General features: G+C 33.1%; 1 protein-coding gene and 1 pseudogene across 1 annotated transcript; one reads left to right on the plus strand and one right to left on the minus strand.

Moving 5' to 3' along the window:
* Positions 1-1,487: 1,487 nt before the first annotated feature.
* LOC124847041 (GDSL esterase/lipase At2g42990-like) lies at positions 1,488-5,838 on the minus strand. The gene is made up of 3 exons (XM_088105685.1): positions 5,406-5,838; positions 4,192-4,681; positions 1,488-1,936 (listed from the first exon to the last, which is right to left on the minus strand). The coding sequence occupies exons 1-3, from the start codon at positions 5,769-5,771 to the stop codon at positions 1,743-1,745; spliced, it is 1,050 nt and encodes a 349-aa protein (XP_087961811.1). The 5' UTR covers positions 5,772-5,838; the 3' UTR covers positions 1,488-1,742.
* A 10,148-nt stretch (positions 5,839-15,986) lies between these two features.
* Positions 15,987-17,178, plus strand: LOC148203135 (uncharacterized; annotated as a pseudogene).
* Positions 17,179-17,965: the final 787 nt, after the last annotated feature.

Consider the following 17,965-nt stretch of genomic DNA (forward strand, 5'->3'; position numbering starts at 1 on the left):
TTCAATAATATTATTTACTAAAAATTAAAATAATAATTACTATTAAAATATTAAATAAAATGTTTCACAATATATAAAGTAGTTATATAAATAAAATATAATTTTGTATGATATAGAAAATTGTACTTTTTCTTATAATTTTCATTATCTTTTTAAAAAATAAACTAAAAGTCATTTTTAAAAAGTTATATGTAATTTTAAAGAAAAAAAATTCTATTTAAATATAATTTATTATATATTTTTATCATTATTTAGTTTGTTATATATATCTTATGTTCATTGAAACTTTATATAATTAATATATCATATTTTCATTCACAATATCTTTATCTTATTAAGTTCTATAATTTGAACCTACCATATACGGTTCACAAAATGAGCTATAATTAATTATGTTCTTTGAAAGACAGAGTCACATGAGTTCTAAAAGGAGAAAAAAAAAGAACCTCTTATAAAATTAAACAATGAAACGATACTCTCTTTGTAAGTCTCTTTATAATTTTCTCACTCCTAGTTAAATTTTTATGATTAGACCTAAATGGAACAATGAATTTTGTTGGGATAAAATGAACTCATAAGATATTTTCTTGTGAGTATTCATGCTTTGAAGTTGAAGTTAGGATTATGAAGATGTAAACGTGTTCTTTTATACAGAAAAATTTGTGTAAAAGTTTTTAAGAGAGAAAGTAACATTTTTATAATAATTTTTTTGTTAGATATCAAATAAAATAAAAGATGAACATGAGTTTATAAACAGATAAGATACATTTATTAGTAAGAGGCTTTATGAAGTGGTAACAAAAACAAATCGGTGAAGACATAATCCAAAACGGATAATATCTTATCAGTGTAGAGATATATGTGTCTGTTGAATCTCCTTACAATTTTATTATTGTAACATATATCAAATGAATCCGAACATTAATATCAAATTAATGTAAATGTATATCATATCAAAATTACTTTTTTAAATACTTTATTTCAAAGAAATTTCTCAGTACGGTGACGGTGAACATAAAAGGAATATTGTTTTAGTTGTAAGGTATTAACATATGAAGGGAGAGTACTTGGTGTCGGAATCAGATAGTTGTTCCATAAATGTTCTTTATTCTAGGCATGACTATGCTACTTTACCTAACTCAGCCACAACTTTTAATTCCTCATTTTCATGGTAGGACAACGTATGCAAAGTTGAACTCTTTTGAAATTTCTTTTCGTTTGTTTTGCTATACCTATACTTAGATTCTAATTAAGATCATGTTTGATTGGAAAATGTAAGCTTTAGAACATCTACCGTGTTCCCTATATATATATATATATATATATATATATATATATATATATATATATATATATATATATATATATATATATATATAGTATTTTCTATTTTAGGTGCAAGGTAATCAAGGATCCTGGGAGATGGTTAGTTGAACAATGTTTGGTCTGGTTTACAAGTTAATCAAAGTTGGCAACACAAAATCACGTAAAATGAAAAAGCCAAAAGCCACACACGAATGAATTAAAAAGCGAAAAAACCAAACACAAGACGAGGTTCTAAGTGGTGCACATGACTACAATTCAGGTGTTAATTTATTTGCCATAGCAGAAGACATAAAATGTATACATGTCGAACATGCATGCATGGGAACCCAATATAAAACCTAGCTATTTGTATATTTTGATGCTGCTCTAGGCAAGACTGTGCAATCTTCTAAAGTAATGCGTGGTGATGATGATCATCATCGAAAGGTTGCTTTAAGCTTTGGAATCAAATAGTTTGAAACGATGCGATTTGTCTTTTCGGTAGGATGAAATGCATCCCAAAACACATACTTTTCAGCATCTGTGCATGTAAGTGGACTCTTGTCACTGCACAAGTAGCTCATCTCAAACGTTCCTGTCGAACAACACGCCTTTTCTACAACCTCGTATCCTGAAATCAATCTACGAGTTTCAACAATTTTCAACTTATAGAAATGATACATGAACTGCACTGAAAGAGTAACATAGTGTTGGAAATCCCACGTCGACTAGAGATAAAGTCAATTCATAATTTATAAGTGAGTGCAAATCTCACCTTACAAGCTGATTTTGTGGGGTTGAGTTAGGTTTAAAGTCCACTTCTAACATGATATCAGTAGCGAATTCTAAGTGGACATTTTTGTTTTCACCCATTATCAAGTCGCTATCGGGCCAATTCATAATTTATAAGTGGTGCAAACCTCACCCTACTAGTCAGTTTTGTGTAGTGTAACAGTATGCGTTAAAAGTCTCATCGATCATGAATAAAGTTAACTTATAATAACTGCAAACTTTTTATTTGATAAGTTGATTTAATAAGAATAACTTAAATTTAAAGTTTATTTGTATTAGAGCTACTTTAATTATAAATTTATTTTATAAAATTGAGTTAAATTTAAATTATAGTTTTTACCTATAATTAAAAAGGTTTATCAGTTAGAACATACACTTGTTCAATTTATATTCATTTCGTACTTCTTATTTATAGAAATTTGATAAACAAGTGCTTTAAATTGATTAAAAGACATTTAAACAACCACATTAGACATTTAAAAGTTGGTTAAAAATATGCAGAACTAACTTAGTTTTGTTGTATATGTGTGTTGCGTGAAATTATTGGGTTCAAAATTAAACCTTTTATGAATTTGATTGTGGTTGTTGAAATTAGTATTAATGATAAGAAGTGAAAGCATACCTAAAAGCTGTGTAGGCAAGCACACAAGCTTTCAGTGACCATTAAAATTTAGAATTAAATGCTATGTTTTTCTTACATCTACTATTTCCTAATTAAATTCAAATGAACTACAAAAACAAACCACACTATATCTGTTGGTTACTCTAGGAGATGCAACTGTTACTTAATATTTTTATAATTTTCTTTGACTGTGACAGAAGTATTTAAGAGAGGTTCGATCTCATTAATTTATTATAACATTTCTTACATGAAGTAGCTAATTAATGAATTTATATTCTATTGTTTTTTTTTCTTTTATTCTCAATGCTCAATGATTTTACCATTTTTATCTCCTTTAATTTTTTTTTAATTTATTGTTTAATCTTTCTCCAAATTTTTTAACAATTCAAGATTAACTAAAAGCATAAAATTGTAATTACCCCATGAAGTGTTTCTGTCTAGAAAATTAAAAATCATGCAGATATCATTTATATAATTTTATACCACCAAACTAGCATGCTTCACTAAATGTTTCCAATTTAATAGCTTTAAATTATCTAAAATTTTGTTTTGTTTAAGCATAAAATTGCCAAAGTTATCACTATTGATATTAACTGGTATATTATGCGTCATATTATTAGAAACTCGTCTATATTAATATTAATGCTTAATTTCCGTAAAATAAGGACTATACTGATGGAAATTTAACATTTTTTTAGAATATAGTATTTACAATGTGTTTATTGAATAAGAATATTAAAATTAGTAATAAGTACCGTTTTAAACATCTTAAAAAAAATCTACATAAATATATGTGAACATTTAAATAAAAAATAAAAAATCGTTAAAATATATTTATTACATTAAAACTAAAAAAAATTGATAGAAACTTCTGAAATAGTTAAAATACCTAATAAAATATATTATTAATTATTAATAGGACACTTTGAAAATTTAGTAAAACTGAATTTGAACGAGACATTTAGTAAGATATTGTCTTTTTTGAAATAAAGAATTTGTTTTTATATTACTCTAAAAAGTCTCTTAGAGATGTATTTTTATATATATATATATATATATATATATATATATATATATATATATATATATATATATATATATATATAAATATTTCATATTTTATGGATTGTGGTTTGTATCAACATATTAGTGGGGTGGATTTTGATAAGGTAATAAGTGTATTTCTTTGGTTATAACACGGCACTGCATTCTTTTGTATATTAATTGCATGCATTTACTATTTCCTATTTTATCTTTCTACTTTGTATAATTGAATTTATATAGTAGCCTTGCTTTCTTTTTTATAAACTTGAAAATGATTATTTTCTATTTTATTTCGTTCAATACGAGGAAGAAAGAAAAAAAGGAGCACAGAGCACAGAACACCATAATCATCGTCACCATCACCATGTTCATGCATACCAGATAAAAACAAAAACACGAGAAGTGAGAGTGAAGAAGATAACACATACCATAAGCAGAAGGTCTTGTAATGATATCATTGACAATAGAGTATGCATTTGCCGACAAAGCTTTCAACTGTGGTAGTTCTCTATTAAGCTTTGCTATCACATTCTCCAGCTTGGCATTGAAGGTCAAAGCAACGTTGTTGTATTCCTCGTTGCAACCATGGTCCCCCAAAATGTTGGTGGCCCTCTCTAAGGGTAGACACCCTATGGGAATAAGACCAGTTATGGACAATTTGCGTGCTCCAAGTGCATACAATTCCCTCACAAAATTCTCAGCAATACTCAGTAGAAAATCTTGATACTGTGACACGGTGAAGTGGATCCTTCGGGTTGGGAACACATAATAGTTCTCAAGAAAATCGTTGGTTCCTAGACTCATCAAATACAAGGCTTCGCTTATGATCTCGTTGGCTTTTTCTACACCAACATGGCTTCTCAATCTGGCTTGGTATTCCTTGTAGAACTCTAGTTCCTTCCACAGTGGTATCACGTTCTGAAAGATTTAAGATGTAACAGAAAAAAAAAAACAGTGAACGTGTTATTAATTATACAAATTGAATGGTCTCCGTCCAGCGTACTGTGTCACTGGCACAAGAAGACAAGATATTAAAGTGAAAGATTCAATACAACATTGAAGTGATTGAATAAAAAACATCGAGAGGATGAAATATATTAATGATGATGACAGAGTCAGATCCACAACAGTAATATTATATATACATTCAACATAGCACTCTTGAATTGAATTTTAATGGCATACTATTATTTGGTGAATCACTTTCTAACACACTTTTAAATATATATAAGATAACATATCAGTAAAGTTTGTTCCAAAATGTGTTTTATTAACACTTCTCTTTATATTTTAATTAATTCAAAACAATTTTTTTAAAATACCATTCATGCAACAGAATGTTATTAGGGGAGTTTGACTACATAATAGTTCAACACTATTTGATTTTATCAAAATTAAACTCTTGCAAAGAATCCCTTTAACTTAATGCTAAAGATGGTAAGATTTACCAGGCATTCTAAAAATATGTTTGTGGGGTTTCTTCTTGATTTTGTGAGCTGATAAACCTGGTTACAACTTCTTTTAAATTATGAAAAGATAAAAAAATAGAAACTATTTCCTAAAAAGAAATCCGGCAACTGCAGAAGTAGGTAGGATTACTTTGTTTGATGATTGAAAAGAAAAAACCCGAAAAGACACTTACCAGAACAGCAGAAGTAGCATTATCATAACCAGTTCCAGCAGAGGCAAAGCAAACACCGGTGGCGAAATCCTGAATGGTATAAGCAGGATCTAAGTATGCAGGAATGGTTGATTTGACGCCAAAGGCCTCGGCAAGGAAATCTGGAGGAACACGACCGTTGCAGAAGCGTCCCGTAGGACGACCACCTTCGAAGTCACGACCATAGGGCTTGAAGTTGCTCTTGAGAACAGTGGCTATGGCGTTGTTGTTCCCAGAATCCACAGAGGAGTCTCCGAAAACTATGACAGCAGGGACATTGTTACTAGCCTCAGAATTTTTTACCACCACAATGTGGATTAAGAACAGTAATAGGCATGTGAGGGTCATGATGATAATTTGCTGGTGGGGAAGAAAAGTTAACGGAAGAGAAGGTTTTATAGTAGTGGTTCGAAATTAGATGTGTGTGATTAATTGGCTGAGAAAGTTTGGTTGCAGATTTTAATGAGGGTTTGCATGTGTTTTCACGTTTCTGGGTTTATTCCCATTTTTTCCAACCTAATGTGTCACCTATCACTGACTAAATTACTTTGTGTGTATCATAACGATAGCAATAGTTTTTATATATTAATTAAAATGTATTAAAAACTTATAAAGCTATGCCACTCTTTTTATTTAAATTATCATTCGATTTATCAATTTTTTTTTTAAATCTCTAAAATGTCTTTCATCAAAAGTAAAATAAAAAAAACATTAAGAACAAAATTTAATTAATTGAATGGTGTTTTTAGAATAATATAATTAATTTGGAACAAAAGTAGCCACAAATTTTTTATATTTGTGTTAAAAGTTATCTTTTTCACTTATAATTGAGTCCGAAAAGAATATTTTAAAAAGATTATGTTGACGTATAACTTATTTCATTATTTTATAAATAACATCTAAAGTAAAATTTTAACAATAGTGTTTAACATTACTTTTTATGCGTAATAAAGTATTTTATATTATTAGCCTACGATATGTTAGTATATTAATTGTTTAATTCAGTTCATACTTTAAATAAATTATATAATTGATTTAATGTGGAAATATGTTTATTTGTATTGATTTGGGTAAAAGGAAACTTCAGAATAGAATATATGTATAAATAAGTTTTTTTTTAATGACATCATATAGCAGAAGCTATATGATGTTATTCAACTTTTATCTTGCATAGGTTGTCTTATTTGTATGATAAATGCTTAAAAGGAAATATAATATTTAAAGGTTTCATATTTATATTTTCTATGTATATATTTTTTTATTAGAATGAAGACATTCCTAATATTTTATCTTTTATTTATATATTAGTTATTGATAATAAAAAAATAATAATTAACTGAAGATAATGGGACAAAACGTTATTTATGTAATATTTTTTCAAAAACCAAATTCAACTTTTGTATGGTAATTTAACTTATTAAAAAAATGTGGTTTATTTTTATTATATGAATATTTATTGAGAAATTTACATAATGATAACAACGTGTTTCTATATTCTTAATTATTTGGCTGAGTGGAGAGTTTGTATTGACATTTGATAGATCTTGTTTGGCCATTTAGAGGGAGTTGACTAGTATTTAGCTAATAAAGAATCCCTCATTTATTTATTTAACTATTTTTTATTTGTTTTCAACATTTGTTGAAATATCATGATATATAAATTGAAAAATGACTTTTTTACACCTAAGTGAATCATTTGACAACTTATTTTTAAGAATAAAATAATTATTTAAAAGGTCAATTTTTGTATTTGTTAAAAAGAAATATTGAAAAGTAGTGTTAATGTGAGTAAAAAAAATTGATTGTCAAAATGTCCATACAATTTTTGTTTCACTCTCTCTTTTGAGTTTCATGGCATGAATTGAAGTAAAATCTAAGTTTAATACTTCATAACACATTTGATGAAATGCCCACTTAACCATGTAATGGTTTGTTCTATTAAAATATAGTCAAACTTGATTTTGGTTAGTTGAATTTTATGATCATTAATTTCACAAACTATAACAACTCCTAATAAGGGTGGACACGAACCAAATTATATAAACTAGAAGTACAACACGAACCACATTAGATATATCGATTATGTTAGGTGAACAGATGGATGTTGTGTTTAATTTCTATAACATGTTTAGTTTCATTGAATCTGGATCAAATTGGTTGAGTTTTGAAAATTGCTTTTCAAACTTTTAATATTTTGTATTATTTAAATGTTTAGATATATAGAAAGCGTTAATGATATAAAAAAAGTTGTATATTTAAAAAAGTAATTAAGTTTTTAAGTTTAAAAGTGATATTTGACTCGATTAAGTTTATATATGAATAAAATATAATTAAATAATAATTTATTTAATTTTAGATGTTCCGAATATTATATATATATATATATATATATATATATATATATATTTTTTTTTTTTTTTTTTAAAGCTTGTTAGTATGTTTTGTTTATATGGATTTAAGGAATTATGCTATATCTTTCTTTCTTATTGTGATATTATAAGTAATTTTTCTGCGTTCATTTCAATATTTTTTTTCTTCGATTGATGTAAACTCTAGCGTCTCATGATCCATCCCTCTTAGTGATATAATTATATCTACTTTATGTTAATAATTTTTCTAATAATTTGGATTTTTATGCGGTTTCTATTAATTATTAAAGGTAAAATGTTCATTGATTCATGTGTGACAATACTTATTTCGTTCAATTCTTTGTCATGTTTTCAATTTAATAGATGTTAGTAATAAAATTTTTGTGTTACTACTTGCAGAAAAAGCCTTTAACGTCACCCCTTAGATATCCGATCCTCGAATATCTAACGTAAAAAATGACCGGTGGCATTTTCCGTAAATAAAACAACCATATAGATGTCTGTTCTGGAGGGAACAAACTTCTAAAGCCATATAAACGTCTGATGTGGGGGGAACAAACGTCTATATACTCATTTTTGAAATCTAAAAAGTCACTTTTTGATTTCATTTAGACATTAGATTCCGCCAATCCGACTTCTAAATATAGACGTCTGATATGGGGGAACAAACTTCTATATTCTCATTTTTGAAATCTAAAAAGTCACTTTTTGACTCCATTTAAACGTCATATCCCGCCAATCCAACTTCTAAAGTCATATAGACGTCTTATGTGGGGGGAACAGACTTCTATATACTCATTTTTGAAATCTAAAAAGTCACTTTTTGACTCCATTTTGACGTTAGATCCCGCCAATCCGATTTCTAAAGCCCTATAGACGTCTAATGTGGGGGAACAAACTTCTATATACTCATTTTTTAAATCTAAAAAGTCATTTTTTGACTCCATTTAGACGTCAGATCCTGGCAATCCGACTTCTAAAGCCATATAGACGTCTGATGTGGGGGGAACAGACGTCTATATGGCTGCATTAAAACACCGCGAACGCGAGACAACATTTATGCACACTTAATGTTCATCATCTTCCTCACGTTTTCTCTCCACGGGCTATGTTTTTCAGGTTCGTTTTCTCACTTTTGCACCGTTTAAAATTAATTTTTCTCCGATTACATTACTCTTTGATGAATTATCTTTCATTTGAATCGATTAAAATGTGTTTTCGTTGGGTTTTGGTGCATTTTTGCTCGTGTCCTTGGGCGGCGTTCTTGGGCGGAGATTTCTTGCGTTTTGCATTCCTCCAATTCCCTCCGCTACGTTTTCAAAATCATCCAATACAAAAAAAACGTACAATCCATTCTCTTCAACTAAAATATAAAGTTGTAAACTCGAATCACCATGAGTCAGTAGCAACCCGAGAAGCCTCAAGCGGAGAAAGATCCAATCAAATACGGCGACGCTTTAGACGTCTGATCTGTAGTGTCAGACGTCTATATAGACGTCTGATGTGTAGTGTCAGACGTCTATATAAACGTCTGACAGTGTAAACCGACGTCCCATCAACGTCACCTGTAAAGACGTCAAGTCAAAATCAGACATAAAAAAATCCAAAATAACAGACGTCTAAAGTCTTTTCTGCATTAGTGTACCCAATCAATATGTTATATTCTTGTAATAGCATATGTTCAACTTTTCCCTTATAAGTTCTTTATAATGTTTTTTACATACTCTGATTTAATTTGTTGTGTCAGTGTTTTATTGGCTCAGTGATTTGTCATTTACCTTTTTTAAAGATTTTTTTCGAAGGTGTTTCATTTAAAGAAGATTGACAATGGTAATATTATTGAAGGATTGTATATGTTGTTTTCTTCTATTTTTTTCACCTAATAATTGTAATTTTTTTAATATTAGTTCAAATATTACCAATTCTTATAAAAATTCTTATGTTTGATTTGGACATATTTTTTATAAAGTTTTTTTTGACTTTTGAGTAATGACATTGAATATTTCACATAATTTTTCAATTTTTAATTGTCAAATTTGTTCTCTTTTGCTAAGTTTAGAAGATTATTTCTCACTTCAATTTACAATTTGTCTCAATTATTGTTTTATATAATACATTTGGTTGACATTTGGAGGCCTTATGTTAAGCTCATTCATGATGACAATTTTTTTTAACTTTAGTGGATAATAGTTGTTTTACTTGAATATATTTGTTTACCCAAAAATATGATGCTGCTAATATTATAAAGCATTTTTCTTTTAAATGGTACGAAGGTTAGGTTTTCAGGTTTGATAAAACAAAAGATTTTTTTTAAATCCAATTTCTAATATAGGACAAGAATCATAGTATTTTGTGGATTGAAAAATCCACTTTTTAATAATAATAATAATAATAAAATATCAGTATTATATATATATATATATATATATATATATATATATATATATATATATATATATATATATATTCACAGAGGCCATATTCCTATTAAACTGTTTTATTGACAAGTTTAAGTTAGGAATCATCGACATTTATGTTGCAACTTGAAGAAATATTATAATAAAATACGATTATATAATGTAAATATTATAAATAATTAACTATTTAATTTCAAAATATTCTTAATATTATATATAATTTCTTGTACTGTTCAACTTCTAGTGTGTTTTGCTATTACGACTATTTTGTAAAGGATAGATGCTGATTTAATAAATTATTTTATTTCTTTTTCTTATAATCAACTGAACAAAAATATTTTAATTCTTTTTCTAACCATGTTAACTAAATTTAACAAAGAAAATATATATATATATATATATATATATATATATATATATATATATATATATATATATTAACACTCCTTCACCCACACTATATTTTGATTTTTTTCAAATTAATATACATTTATTTAATCTTGTTTAGTTTTTAATAAATCTAAATTAAATTCGACAATAATACTACTTATATACAACATTTTGTAATTGATTCATTTTTTTATATTAATAAATCTAAACTAAAGTTCGACCATCAATATTACTGACTTATAGTATTTTGTAATTATAAAAAAAAAATGGAATAAATATGAATCTATGCAGTTAAAAACAGCACATTATAAATTTTCCCATGTTCAGCCGACATGAAGTTACCATATTAATAAATGAATAACATAGGTTATCCTATTTCAAAATAAAGTTTATAAGTTGATTTTTTTCAATTAAGGGTAATTGTATTAATACGTGCTCATGTACCCACTTTTAAACTATTATCAAATGTAGAATGTTACAAACCTTTTTATGTATTTATTCTTCACTAGCCAATATCCATTTAGAAGAGTTTTTGGTGGAATAGACCTTTCATATAAGTTTATTTGTGCTTTCTATTAACTTGGTTAGGATTTGGTTTTCAGTCTAATTAACTTTCTACTTCTGAAATATCTTATGGTTCCGTTTAAAACATAAACTTACAACTATTTTTTTTTTGTTTGTTTAACTTTGTTTTCTTGGTTATTTGTTAATTGTTACTCTTCTCATTGTTGTTATTGTTATTTGTATGTTTGCTTCTTACTTTTCATATAATAAATTTGTATTAAAAATAGTGTTTTTTCTCCCATGAGTATGTCTACTTTAGACAATATATATTTGATATAATACTTAATGTAAAAAGAGATACACATTAAAAAAAATAATGATTAAAGGTAGATTAAAAGTGTCATGATGTATATAAATGAACAAGATGATCAATATTTAAGAAAAAATACCAACAAATCTATTAGCTTAAATTTGATATTATATTATCTCATATGATTAACTTATGATACATTTACAAGTTATTTAGGTTATAATAACATTTGCATAATATCAATTAATTTAACCCACGTAATTAAGATCCCAACTCACAAATATTATATGGAGTAAAAATATGAATTAAATATCAATAACTAATATTAATTTTTAAAAAAATACTAGTGGTCAATCTTTTGTGAACGTGATATAACACCAAAATATACTAATTGTCTTACTAAAGTTAAGTGAAGAAAATTAGTGTTTGCATTGGTTTTATCAACCTCGAAATTATCACCATTTTAATTTAATTCCACATTGTGACGTGCAATTATTCTACTCATGATACATGCCCCTTGTGGTTCTAAGAATTTCTTTTCATAATTCAGCATTCGAGATAGTTCGCAGGAAAATTAAAGTTTTTCTTCTTTTTTTTTTTTTGCCTTGACGTGATGGATGCATTATTTTGTAAATAGTAGATAAATAATTTGTTTGGCTGTAATTAAAAGGAGACATGGACATATAAAATTGCACACAAAATTAGAGATCAGAATTGGCAAATGTGTCACTCATTCTAAATTTAATGTCATTTTCTCATCATTATCATCATGTTGAAGTTAGACATATATTGCTATCAAAAATTCGTATCACATCATGCCTTGAAAAGGAGTAAGGAAACGGTAGTCTTTTTTTCATTATAAAAAGATGAAAAAAACAGAAACAAGATATATATTTTACACCAAACAAATCTTTTGCTTTCCTCGATCGAATTGTTTCATTTGAAGGTAAAAATAACTCCGATTTCATTACCTAAGTTAAAGATACAACAGTAAATATCACTAAGAAAATAAATATCGAATCCCAATCTATTTTGTATTTTTTATTCTGAGAAATTCAAAGATTTTATCTAAAGTATACATTAATTTTCCTTTCACCAGATTTAAGAACTTTTATAAAAACTATTTCAAATTATAAAAATTAAAATGTTCTCATTTTCAAAATCACAAGATTGAGGTTTTATTATGAAATGTTGATACGAAAGTTTCATTCTTCTAGTTGATGTTATGAATTTAATTTTTTATATTGATATTTTTTTTTTACTTTGTATATAGCTTAATTCAATTAATGTATTAGGACTTCTTGAGTCACTTTACAAATTGTCATTCTTTAATAATAAACATGTGTGAATTGTATGTTTTGTTCTTGTCTTTCTAATTGTTATTTGTTTGTTTTATTCTCGTTTATATTTTTGAAGCAAGTGATGTTTGTCTTCCTATGAGTGTTGTATGAGTTTGAATTAAAGATATGTATACTAGGATTAAGCTCTTTTGAGTGTTGTTTTTGGACTATGTTTAATGTGTTTCTATGAGTGATTAACTGAAGTAGATTTCTTTTGGTATGTAGCTCGGATAATTCGTAAGGTATGGAGTTCATAGGATAGATGTTTCCAGATAGAGAGCTTTGAAACATGTGCTTGAGCTTGCTTGATTGTGAAAAGTTTTTAGAGTGTTGAGTTCAGAATACCGGTGTTTCTTAATATAAACCTTTATGGAGTGATGTTTGATGTTGGATTCTTAGAATATCGAGTTCAGAAGATGAGTATTTCTAAACCGAAAGCACTAAGGACTGGTATTTATTTTGTTATTTTTTATGACATAATACTATTAAATAAATATTGCATGAAATATGACATGTTGATTTGTTTTCACGTTAACTTATTTTTCTGTTGGTTTGTGTTTGTGTTTGATTGTGATTATCATGATTTATCATGAGAGTTTAGGTGAAAATGCATAATTGTAAAGATTGAAAAGAAAATGACGGAATAGAATTTAAGAATTTTTGTTTGGATGATGTATTTTATTCTATTATAATAAATATGATGTAAATAGAGTGAGTTATGTTATATGTAAAGTTTGAATAAGTTTGATAAAGGATGAGTTTTATTTTTTTTATATGAATTATGATTAAAAGTAAATTCGGATTTTATAGCATTAAAATTTGTGGAGTGTTACGTATTCACACATTCAAATTTTTCATATAGGCCAATAAATATTCATAATAACTCTCAAAACACGTTATTTCTTCAAACATCCTTTAATAATGTAGGTAATGTCCATAATGACAAACATGATATCCTATCATCTTATAACTTTGTTTCTTGAATGCATAAAACATCTACCTTTTCATTATCTACTAACTTCGTAATCCCTTTTCCTTGGAATCAAATCACATAATTAGGGATAACAATAAAATATATAACCATAATATTCGTGTTAATATTTCATGATGCAATTTTTATTTAAATTGTTTTCATTTAAGTTTATATTTTAAAGAACAATTTCAATATTAAAAAAAATACCTACATGTATTTATAAATGTCGAAACAGAACAAATTAACAGAGACCAAAGCCAAATCATTCATTCGAACAAGTAAAAAGTTATCAAAGATTATTTCTTTTCCTACTCTCTTACTGTACCAGAGAGTGCCAGGCGCCGTACGAAGGGCGCCGAAGCGCCAGGCGCCGTACAAGGGCGCCGAAGTGCCAGGCGCCGTACGAAGGGCGCCGAAGTGCCAGGCGCCGTACGAAGGGCGCCGAAGCGCCAGGCGCCGTGCGAAAGACGCCCGAAATACCGGGCGCCATACGGAAGGACCGTCCGGTTGCCCAATGATCGCCTACCCAGATGTACCGGAGTCCACTCCGGAGGCCACGGTGACTTACGACAATGCCTGTACGCAATCGTATAAGGCAAGCCGGCGGCTCATGCGTTGAAGAGCCGGCCAAAGATTGAACCTAGACCCGGTATAAACTCTCCTAACCCTCCTGTAGCAGGGAGGAACACCTACCAATCGGGTCGAACCTCTTTATAAGAAAAACTTTGAAGAACTCACAAGGAATTCTACCATCACAGAGCGGCTCGACACGACAGCCACTGCATCAAATCTTGCCTGTTAAGTGACCCAAAGTCCTACGTTCACTACGGGCACTAGGACTTGGGGGGCTTGTGTATCTGCAAGGGCCGGACGCCGTACGGAAGGATCCATGTGTACGGATGCACAAACTAATTGGGCGGATCTCCACGCGGACGAGGCGGACGCCCATATCACATTGACGGATCTCCGCGGACACGGCCGGCAAATCCGGACGCCGGACCAAAGATCCCACACGGGCGGATCCCACATGGACGGATCTTCACGGACACGACCAGCAAAACCGAACGCCGGACCAAAGATCCCACATGGGCGGATCTCGCGTGGGCGGATCTCCGTGCGCGCGAGGCAGACGCCCATTTCACATGGGCGGACGTCCACGCCCGCCAAAACACTAATCAACATGACTTAAGGAAAAGCAGCCTGGTTTAAAGGTAAGTAGAAATTAGAAGCTATTGGGCCGTTTTGGGCCGTGATTAACTTTTCACTAATCCCAAGCCCATAGCGAAAACTATAAATACAGGTCCACGGTGAGTGGTAGACAGGTTACATTGAATGCTCATTTATTGCTACTACTAAAAATAGCCACTGCTCTGAAACTGACTTTGGCATCGGAGAATCTTTTGTAGGTCTCCACTCCTCCGGATCAAGAGGAGAGCCAGAGCGCCAGGAGAGGATCGGCCAAGGAGACAATACTACGGGAGGACTTGGAAGACTTGGAACCCCACAGCCCTACACATCCGAAACATTTGGCGCCCACCGTGGGGCCGTGTGATTTCAAAAACTCAATGGTGACCACAAGAAACCAGGGCACAGACGACCCGGTGGAGATGATCCGCGCATTGCAGCAGAAAATGGAAGAGATGCAGCAGCGTCACGAGGACGAATTGGCCGCCGTAAAAGCCGACTGCGAAGCCCGGATAGCCGAGGAGGTCGGGCGGATAGATGAAGGAAAGCAAAGGATAAGGAAAAGACGGGAGCGGAAGACAGTCCACCCGCCGATACCGAGTATGATAAAACCTGGAGGCCTACCGGGTCCGAGGCGGAAGGAAGCAAGGCCAAATCGGTGCATGCGGAGAGCGCTGCCGAGGACGGACGACTGATAGTGAAGTCGGAACCGTCGTCCACCTTGTTACTCCCGTTCACTCAGAACATCATGGATGTCCAAATTTCGGAGCAATTCATGGCTCCGCAATTCAAAATGTATAACGGAACAACGGACCCTGCCTCCCATATCCAGACGTTCTCGAACGCGATGGCGTTCCGAACAGGCAATGACGCCATCTGGTGCAGAGCATTCTCGCTCTCGTTGGAGGACGAGGCATTGGAGTGGTTCAACACCCTCCCCCCTAATTCGATAGAAAATTTCGCCGGGTTGAAACAGCAGTTCATCAAACAATTTGCGGCCAGCAGCACTCAAGACCTGACCGTATTCGAATTAATGACCCTCAAGCAGGAGAAGGACGAGACCTTGCGGACGTTCATGGACAGGTATCAGAAGACCGTCCGGCGAGTGAAAAGCCTGACGCCGGAGCTCGCCCTTCACTACATCCTGCCGGCTCTTAAGCCGGGGCCGTTCAAAGATAGTGTCTGCAGGCGAGCACCCAAAACAATGGAGGAGTTGAGGGAGAGCAGCTGATGAAATAAGGGTGGAGGAGATGAAGCTCTCCTATAAAAAAGAAAATCAAGAAGCCAGGGGAGAGGAGGACGGTAATAAGCCCGCCAATTCTACGGGAAAAACGTTCGGCCTTAGGCCCCGGGAGCAGAAGAAAGGACCTCGCTTCCAACAATATACGCCCTTGAACGCCTCAAGGGAGAAAATTCTCCGAGAGGCCCTAAGTGCAGAACTGATAGTGGAGCATGAGGGACTCCCAACTTTGAAGGGCGCTGACCGGAGCAAACATTGCTCCTACCACAAAAACATGGGTCACAGCACCGAAGAATGCCGGACCCTCAAGGACAAAATAGAAGAACTCATCCGGGCGGGAAAACTTAAGAAGTACGTCCGAGACGAGCGCCCGTCGCAGTCAACCGAACGGTCCGCCCAGAGACCGGCCTACCGAAAGGATAAGCCGCGGAATCCCCGAGCGGAACGACCCCGCTCCGAAAGGCGCCCGAGCCGAAGTCGAAGCCGCAGCCGGGAACGCCCCTTGAGAGGACACATTAATACCATTTCCGGAGGATTCGCGGGAGGAGGATCATCTTCTTCCGCCCGTAAACGCCACGTTCGGGCCCTCCAATCCGTCCATCTGGTTGACAAGCCGCGTCGCTCCATGCCGCCCATTACCTTCTCGGACGAGGACTTTCACGCCCCTGATCCCGACCAGGACGACCCAATGGTCATAACGGCAGAGATAGCACGGTATGGGATAAGCAAAGTCCTGGTTGACCAAGGAAGTTCGGTCAACATCCTTTACTGGAAGACCTTCCTGCAAATGGATATCTCAGAAGATCTGATTGTCCCCTACGATGGGCAGATAGTAGGGTTTGCAGGAGAAAGAGTTGACACAAGGGGATATGTGGAGTTGAGGACGAGGTTGGGGACCGGACGATCTAGCGAGGAGAAGAGGGTCCGGTATCTGCTGGTAGAGGCGAGCACCTCATATAACGTGCTGCTCGGAAGGCCGTGCTTAAACGCTTTTGGAGCATCGTCTCTACCCCCCACCTCACAATGAAATACCCCTCCGAGAAGGGAACTATTTGTACAGTCCGGGCGGACCAGAAGACGGCGCGAGAATGTTACGCAGCAGGGTTGAAGTTGCACGTCCGTCCCGTAAAAAGGCGGGCGGCCGGCTCGGAGGTGGCCATGGCCGACCTTGATCCTAGGACGAATACCGAGGACCGGCTGGAACCTATGGGAGAACCCAACCTATCCTGATAGGAAAGGAACCTGCCCAAACCACTCTTATCGCCAGGGAGCTGAACCTCGAATGGAAAAGGAGTGAGAGCGCTCTTGTGGAGGAACCGTGATCTCTTTGCATGGACGGCAGCGGATATGCCAGGCATTCATCCTGCGGTGATGTGCCACAAGCTCTCGCTTTTCCAGAATGCACGACCTATAGCCCAGAAAAAGCGAAGAATGGGCGAGGAGAAGCGCAAGGCGGTCGAAGAGGAGGTAGAGAAGTTGAAGAGAGCCGGATTCGTCCGGGCTGTCACCTACACCACATGGCTAGCTAACGTGGTCATGGTGAAGAAGGCTAGCGGGAAGTGGCGCATGTGTACCGACTACACGGATCTGAACAAGGCCTGCCCAAAGGATTCGCACCCCTACCCAGCATAGACGCCCTGGTGGACGGCGCCTCCGGACACCGAGTGCTGAGTTTCCTGGATGCATATTCCGGGTATAATCAGATACCCATGTACGGACCAGACATCGAGAAGACAGCATTCATCACAGAGAAGGCTAACTTCTGCTATGAGGTTATGCCGTTCGGTCTGAAGAATGCGGGGGCGACATACCAG

This window comes from Vigna umbellata, chromosome 2 (genome assembly GCF_029865625.1).
Source record: "Vigna umbellata cultivar VRB3 chromosome 2, Vumbellata_1.0, whole genome shotgun sequence".
NCBI classification, from domain to species: Eukaryota; Viridiplantae; Streptophyta; class Magnoliopsida; order Fabales; family Fabaceae; genus Vigna; species Vigna umbellata.